Source organism: Tupaia chinensis, unplaced genomic scaffold (genome assembly GCF_000334495.1).
Source record: "Tupaia chinensis unplaced genomic scaffold, TupChi_1.0 Scaffold143796_1, whole genome shotgun sequence".
In the NCBI taxonomy this organism is placed as follows: Eukaryota; Metazoa; Chordata; class Mammalia; order Scandentia; family Tupaiidae; genus Tupaia; species Tupaia belangeri.
Genome location: NW_006203646.1, coordinates 2923650 through 2931663, shown reverse-complemented (window position 1 = coordinate 2931663; position 8014 = coordinate 2923650). Strand labels below are relative to the sequence as shown.

The 8014-nt window shown below is 41.4% G+C and overlaps 1 protein-coding gene across 5 annotated transcripts in view; it reads right to left on the bottom strand.

The window, feature by feature from the left end:
* Nucleotides 1-8014, bottom strand: part of EBF1 (EBF transcription factor 1) — a 464386-nt gene that overhangs the window by 435923 nt on the left and 20449 nt on the right. For all 5 annotated transcript variants that reach the window (XM_027766945.1, XM_027766942.1, XM_027766943.1 and 2 more), the window contains one exon: nt 4954-5027. In XM_027766945.1, coding sequence (XP_027622746.1) covers nt 4954-5027 — 74 coding nt within the window. The remainder of the gene's footprint in view (nt 1-4953; nt 5028-8014) is intronic.

The following is an 8014-nucleotide window of genomic DNA, read 5'->3' as shown; positions in this document are numbered from 1 at the left end:
TGCGTGCCCAAGATCCCGAGAGGAGAATGGAGGAGAAGGGTTTGTGGCATGACCATCCCCTCTGGGAGGTGATTTCTCACTTTCTGTCTCTATGTCTCTCTCTGTCTCTCTGGCGAGCACACACCCCCTATAGTGAAAACCTCTCAAAAAAAAAAAAAAAAAACAGAACAGGTCCATGGTCTCCCTTTTGTTCTATTCACTCACCCTTGTCACACCCATCTAAATCCACAGCAGCAACACTCCCTTTTGGGAAAAGACCTCTGAAGTCAGTTATCTCCAACCATGACTCCTCTCCGCTCCACTCTCTCCACTGAGAAATCCTGTCTGGACCACCAGCTAGGGTGCCCAAATATTCCTCCACGCACCCTCTGAAACCCCTCTCCATCTCACACCTTTCCCCATTCCCATCATGTCTACCCACCTGCAAGTATGTCCTCCCTTTTCTGAATAAGCACAGCCCTTTGCCTCAGCCTCTCACCCAATTCCACTCATTCTGGAGTGCAGTCTAGTTGTCTGCTGACAGGTCCCACTTCCCAGGCTAACCCTCAGCTCTCCTGATGCAGATCCCTGTCTTTTCTGGCTCTGCCTTCCCTAATGCTTGGCACACAGTAGATGCTAAAAGAACAAATGGAAACATTTTTTCACCACACAACTAGAATGAACAAAGTACATTTCTGTTTTAGTAGGCATTTCATTTCTTTTTGATGCTCTCTTTTCAGCATTCACTTCGCACCATTACATGCCAGGTACTTAACTAGTCACTGTGGATATATCTGCTACTGCTTCGATTAATACTAAAATTACTACTATTAATAATAACAATAGACATTCAGTACTTCCTATGTGTCAAGCACCATGATTAGCATTGATGGAGATGGCAGCATTTACTCTTCACCACCACCCTAGGAGATAAGTGATATCCCCTGTTTCGCAAATGGGACGACTCAAGCCCAGAGGAAAAGCAAGTAAGTTCCCTACTTTCAAGGGGTTCTTAGTAAGGAAGACAGATCTTGGGTACACAGTCCTATGAAGGAAATGTACCCATGCACACAGGACTGAATAACAGGGGGCCCTGACTCAGGCCTAGGGACAGAGATGCTTCCCTAGAGAAATTTTGCTTATGAGGGAATCTGAAGGATGAAGCCAGATTAAGCCAGGAAAAGAGGAAGGAAGAAGAGGCAAATCAAGGCACCCGACTAGCAGTCCTATAAGAAACCAGGCAGTGATAATGGGATAAGAGTGCTTTCCTAAACTGAGTACCCATCCCCTGCCAGTGTCTGGTGTGTTCACAATGGAGAAAACCTGCTTCAGCCTGCCTGTGGGCATGGAACTACCTTCTCTTACCGAATATGGTTCCATACTTACATACAGGATGTCAGGATGCCCTTATCATCAAATCCCTTATGGAATCCTACTTTTAAAAATAGGAGGCCGGCAAGTGACATAGTGGTTAAGGCACTAGACTCCCCATATGGTTGACCATGGATCAAGTCCCAGACCTAGTGGCTTGAAACTCATGCCAGGCATGTGTGCATGGGTGCCCAAAATCATGAGAGCGGAATGGAAGAGAACAGGTTGTGGTGTGGCCATCCTCACTAGGAGTAGAGAGTGATTTCTTGCTTTCTGTCTCTCTGTCTCTATAGCAAGTGCACATGCCCTATAGCAAAAATCTCTCCAAAAAAAAAAAAAAATCATACATGGAGAGGCCAGCAGGTGGTGTGGTGGTCAAAGTGGTGGATTCCCATATGGCCAACTGTGGTTCGAGTCCTAGACCTCGTGGCTTGCTTTCTCATTTTCCCTTTCTTTCTCTCTCTCTCTGGTAAAATTAAAAGCAAGTAATAATAAATAAAATTGAATAAATAATTCTTTTTAAAAAATCATTCATGGGGGCCAGAGGGTTGTGTAGTAGTAAAAGGCAATGCTGTGCAAGGCTGACCCACACGGGAAAGTCCAGGGTTCAGATGTGGAGACCTCCCTGAGGTCTGGGTCCATGATCTGAGCAGGCTAAAACTGGGCTGAAACTCTGCCTCAAGACCTGTTTGGGGGGCTGTCTCTGTCTGTCTCTTTCTCCCTTTCTTTTTCACTCGTGACTTAAGTACATACATACATAAAAACTAAAAAATTATTCATGGCACTGTATTATTTTAAGAACTTAACCACCAGGTATTAGCAAAATGTCATCATGACTGTATGATAAATTCCAATTTACCTAAAGGGTAGAAACTAGTCCAAAATTCCATAGAAAGAGCTCCATGTCACCAAGTCAAACAGGTTTTGTCTCTGAGTAGTTATAATTAAAACTCAATAGTAGCAAGTCCTTTTAGCCAGACTTTCCAATAGGGTCACCTTCTCAACAGAACACAGTGAATTTGTTTTAATTTGCAAGCACCTGAGACACAACTGTTGGGTGTTTTTCTGGTTTTTCTTTCTCTTTTTTCCTTTGCTTGCAGCAAAACAAAATCATACCAGGCCCTTGCTTGTTGATCTAAATTCTCTGTGTCTCCTTTGCCATAGCCAGCGTACTATAAATATACAGCTTTTGTGACATCAACACAAAGTTTTATTGTGCCGTTAGCTTTGATAGAAAGCACTGCAGAAAGTTGTTTAGAAATTAAATATCTAAAACAAGCTATTTTAAAATCCAGGGCCCTCACTATTTCATGTCTGCAATGAAGAAATTTCATCTTGGGGAGAGCAAGCTGTCTTTCACACCATATGGCTAATGGTGGTGCATAGCAATTAGCCAGGCTGATTAATGGTGAACAGACTCTAATTTTATGCTTATAATTGAGCCTGCATTTGCACCCCTGGTGCAAATTCAGCACATCCCAACTTCCACTTACAACAGGCAAGAAATCAAGAGAAATAGGATGGTGTGGGAAGTGAGAATTTTTTTCTGAAAGCCCCCTAAAGAGCATCAGATTTGCAATTTAAAAGACTGTTAGCCACACAATGGATGACAGGTTTGTGTAATAAGGTCATGGCGGCCTGGTAAACAAACAGTACCCCTTCCACATCTATAGGCAGCCAGGAAAACCGTAATCTGTAACATTAGCAGGGTGACATTTTGAATATGGCTTTTCTCTCTTAGCCACACACTACAAACATCATCATTTGCCTTCAGTGGCTCGAAATTTTTATTTTTGCTATTTTTATGTTTCCGAAAAAAAAAAAAACCCCCAGCCATAAAGCACACCAACCAGCATAATAAAGTACGTTGGACCAATGAATTTTAAAAACAAGAAAAATATAAACTACATTAATAGAGGGTAGGCTTGTGTGTGAAAGGCATAATAGATCTTTAAGTTTCCAAGACTAGAATTATTTCTAGCATAGTCCACACATGTGCAAATATGAGATGCAAATCTATGATATATAGATACTATTTGGCCTATCGGTTGAGATCCATCTTCCTGTCTTTTTTCTTATTTTGCTAGAATCACATGTGGTAGAACATGAAAAATTCATTCTAATGACATGCTAATTGTAAGAAGCTAAAATAGAGATATGATCAGAAAGACAGTGAAACTGAAAGAGAGAGAAGGTCAGGAGAACGACAAGACAAAGGAGGTCATGTTTTAATGCTTTTCAAAATGGTTTTTACTCATCTGATTTCCAAAGGTGCAACAAAGCTTGATTGTACAATTGTTACAGACAGTGAACGCTAATTTGTCACCCGATAACCTGTTACAGGAAATCCATGCCCATGTTTGGAGCGTCTATTACCGCTTTAAAGTTAGAGGAACCAATAACCTGCTTTTGAAATAATGAACAGTTTTACAAATCACCAAAGTGAAAAGTTGTAAAACTCCTGTATGTTTTAGCATTATAAATGAGAAGTATTTTTTTTGGAAAAAAAAAAAAACTTTATAGACATACATGATTATAGACACAGAAGAAGCTAATGTTTGGGATTTCCCTCAGGACATACATGAAACCTTTTTTATTTCATTTCCACCTGTAGAGTTTTAAGATTGCTTTGCCCACAAGTCCACAGGCAGCAAATAAAGCCCACCCACATGGAGGTGGCAGCTGAAGCTTTAAACGGATTGGTCAGTACCAGCCCCAGCCATGCTCCGTGCCAGGAGAGCTTGCATGGTTAACAAAGCAATTAGTAACCTCTCTCTGATGCACAGTGGCATCTTCATGCTTTATCCAATTACTCAGACTATATTGGGAGCCACGTGCTGGTGTAATTTTATGAAGAATAAGGAAGCAAGTTAAAAATGTTATCCCGTGGCTTTCTCCTTCACCCATGGAGGCCCGGCTGAGGCCATGAAGTGAATTTGGTCTGTTTGCCTCTTTCCAAATGCAGTTTAAGTCTGATTACAGGCAAAAACAAAGACCTTCATCTGCAGGTGGGTTGAATTCTCATCTCTCTTAGGGACTCATCTTTGCTATCTTCCCAGAAGCTCACTACCTGGAGAAACACCAGCTACATTGCCAGAGTGATATACAGAGTAGATGCAAGGAAAAATATAAAACCCAGCCCACACTCAATTTAAGAGAAATGATGCCTAGATTCTATTTTTAAATGGGAGAATTAAAAGGGGGTAACTGTAACTTCTGAGTCTTACCCAAAGGCCTCTGTTGACATGATAGAACTCTTACTCTTCTGACTAGCAATGCAGTTGAGTGCATACATTAACACTAAGAGGGAGCATTGTATTTTATTTGATTGTAAGGGAGTAGGGGTGGGCACAGCTTTGTGCCCATTAACAGTGTGATATCAAAATGGAAATGTCTGTCTTATAGGATGTAATTTAATAAATAATTGAACTGCTGTGATGCCTGACACTTTACTACCAAATACTCACGCCTAACAATTCTTTCTAGTTGATCTAATAGAGGCACGCTAAATGGATACCCAGAAATAGACCTGAATTCACCTATATTTGATACAAATGCATCTTCTCTTTGCTAATCAAAGGGAGAGACCAAGGTATTTCTTACCTGCACATGATCTCGTGTGTGAGCAAGACTCGGCACATCTCTGGGTTCTTGTCTTGGCCTTCGTACACTATGGCCTGAAAGCAAAGGCATGATTTTAGCCAAGAATGGGAACCAAGTAGCAGGGAACACACTATCATAATTGACTTCTTGACCACATCACCACAGATGAGGGACAAGTAGCTTTCAGGAGCTGAAGGCCTCACCGAGCTAATAACCTCCAAACATGTTGCTTGGGATCAACCTAAAATGAGTGGAACAGGCTGTGTTCTTCTCCGTCCTGCCCACTGCCTCCTTCTGATGCACATCTTTGACTCCATGTGTGGTGGGATGGGCCTCTGTCATTAAGACAATCACAATTCCCCTTTTCATGCAGAATAAAAATAAATCTAATTAATAAGGAGAGAAAACCCAAAGGCTTTGCAGATTGACATGGTATTTGTTTAAAATATAGAAAACATGTGGATTTGATTTTTATATGATACGTATTTGCCTCTTCACTTTACCACTCCCAGTCCCAACATTTAGTGTTTTGGTGGCGGGTGGAAGAAAATGAGTGGGTGAAGCTGAGTCCACTCACTAACTGTGTCATCTCTGAAGTGATTCATCCATCAGGGAAAATCCCTCTTCTCACCAATAGGCTAAAAACACGTGCTGTCACGGGGTGCACACCCACCCAAACAGGCATACTCATGGCTGGCATATGCTGTGTGTGGGCTTACATCGGGGAGTTATCTCCCTAAACTAAAAAGAATTACAACTGACTCTCAAAATCTGGAGTTCCCAACCTCCCCTCCAGCCTAAAGGTTTCTGTCAACTTTTTTATAACGTGTATACCAACATTTTGCTTGAGGACACTATGAGGATTCTCTGGGATCTGAGCTTCCTTCTGGATCTACACATTAATACCTGGGCCAAAGAAAAATAGCCAGCTACAGTAGAGCAGTGCTCTGCACTCGGATACATTTAGCTAATTTAACGCTGTATCACTGCATGATACTAACATGAGGCAGCTTCTGATTGTTAATAAAATTACTTTCACACATTCATGTAACCCGCACTTTCCTGGTGACAAAACTACTTAAAGTAACCAGGGGCTATCCTTATGTAGTACATAAAGATACTAGAGACTAACTTGCGATTAGAGCTAATGGGCTCTGTTTGTGAACACTGGACTTCCAGAACCTGTCAATAATGGGTACAGCATAAGATCCAGTATAGACAGATCTTCTAAGCAAACTGGCTATGACTGACCACATTATAAACAAACGCTGTAAGCACTGTAAAAAACAAAGGAAAGTATTTGCATAAGGAGAACACATTTCTCTATCATTGGCCAACAAAATGATTTTTATGGCTAACCTCCCATAACCCTGTGTGTTTCGTTAATGCTTTTATTTTGACATAATTGTAGACTTATCAAAAATTGCAAGACTATGGGAACCAGTAGTTAGCGTAATGGCTATGTTGCTGGACTCCCACGTAGTCGACCATGGTTCGAGGCACGGACCCGGTGGCTTAAAACTCACGCCGGGCACGTGTGCGTGCATGCCCAAGATCCCGAGAGGAGAATGGAGGAGAAGGGATTGCGGCGTGACCATTCCCCCTGGGGGGTGATTTCTCGCTTTCTGTCTCTATGTCTCTCTCTGTCTGTCTGGTGAGTGCACGCACCTTATAGCAGGAAAAAAAAATTGCAAGACTATATAAAGAATTCTAGGATGCTCTTTGCCCAGATTCCTTAGATATTCACATTTTACTGCATTGACTTTCTTCTCTTCTGTTTTTTCCTTAAGTTATTTATTAGGAAATTGCAGGCATGCCCTAAATACCCCAGCATATGTTTCCTAGAAGTAAAGGATTCTCTTACATCACCATCGTACAATTATCTAAATCAGAAAATTAACATTGATACAATAATCTAATCTGCAGACTTTACGGAGATTCACCAATTACCCAATAATGCCCCTTACAGCAAAAGAAAATCCAATACTAATCACTGCATTGGGTTGTCATCTCTCCTTTAATAGGGACTACTCCCAAGTCTTTCTGTTTCATGACTTTGACAATTGTGAAGAACACAGGACACTTATGTTGTAGAACATCCCTCAATTTAGGCTTGTCTGGGTTTCCCAGGCTTAAAGTTATGTGCGTCAGGACAAGCACGTCACAGGTGAGGCTGAGTTCCCAGCGTATCATCAGCTAGTCCCTGTACTGTCCATGCTCTGCACCAGTTACGGCACTGCCTACCTGCCAATCAGAGACCACTGGCAAGGTTTTCCCAATCTTAGCCACTCTTTACCCTATGTAAATCAAAATGATCTCCTAGGAAAGAAATCTAGATTATGTCAATGCCCTGTTATGCTCAAATTTTTTATTCACTCATTTTAACACGCATAGATGATTCTTTCCTGTATTTTTCTTTTTGAGAGGTTTTTGCTACAGGGTACGTGCGCTTCTTTCTGTTTAGTCTCTCTGGCAAGTGTGTGTACCAAAGCAAAATTCTCTCTCAGAAAAAAGGAAAAAAAGCACTTGAATAGAGGGGAAACCCACCCCCACCCCGGGGGAGGGCCACACCGCAATCCATTGTCCTCTCGGGATCTTGAACGCGCACACACACGCACCTGGCAGGAGTTAGAGTCCCACCGGGACCGGGACTGGAACCACGGTCGACTACATGAGAGTCCAGCGAAATAGCCATTATGCCAATCGCTGTTCCCTCTTTCCTGTATTCTTATAAGATCTTTTCAAATTCCTAACAAGCTATTTTACTCAAGATAATGCATTAATTGAAATGTTTTGAAAACCAAAAATTAGATCTGCTTGCTTTATTTCCTACAATCAGGGCTAAAAAAAATAATAATAATAAAAATCACAGTAAATTACTGATTAGATCTTACACATGGTGCTGAAAAATTCTAATGACGCATTTCTACTAAATTCCATTATCCCTAAATTGCTTGTATGTTCTCTTGGTACTCTTGATAACCTCTGATTCAGCTTTAGTGTCTGCCATGCTAAACTACAAGTAACTTGGTAAATACATTCACAGATATTGGGGCCTTCC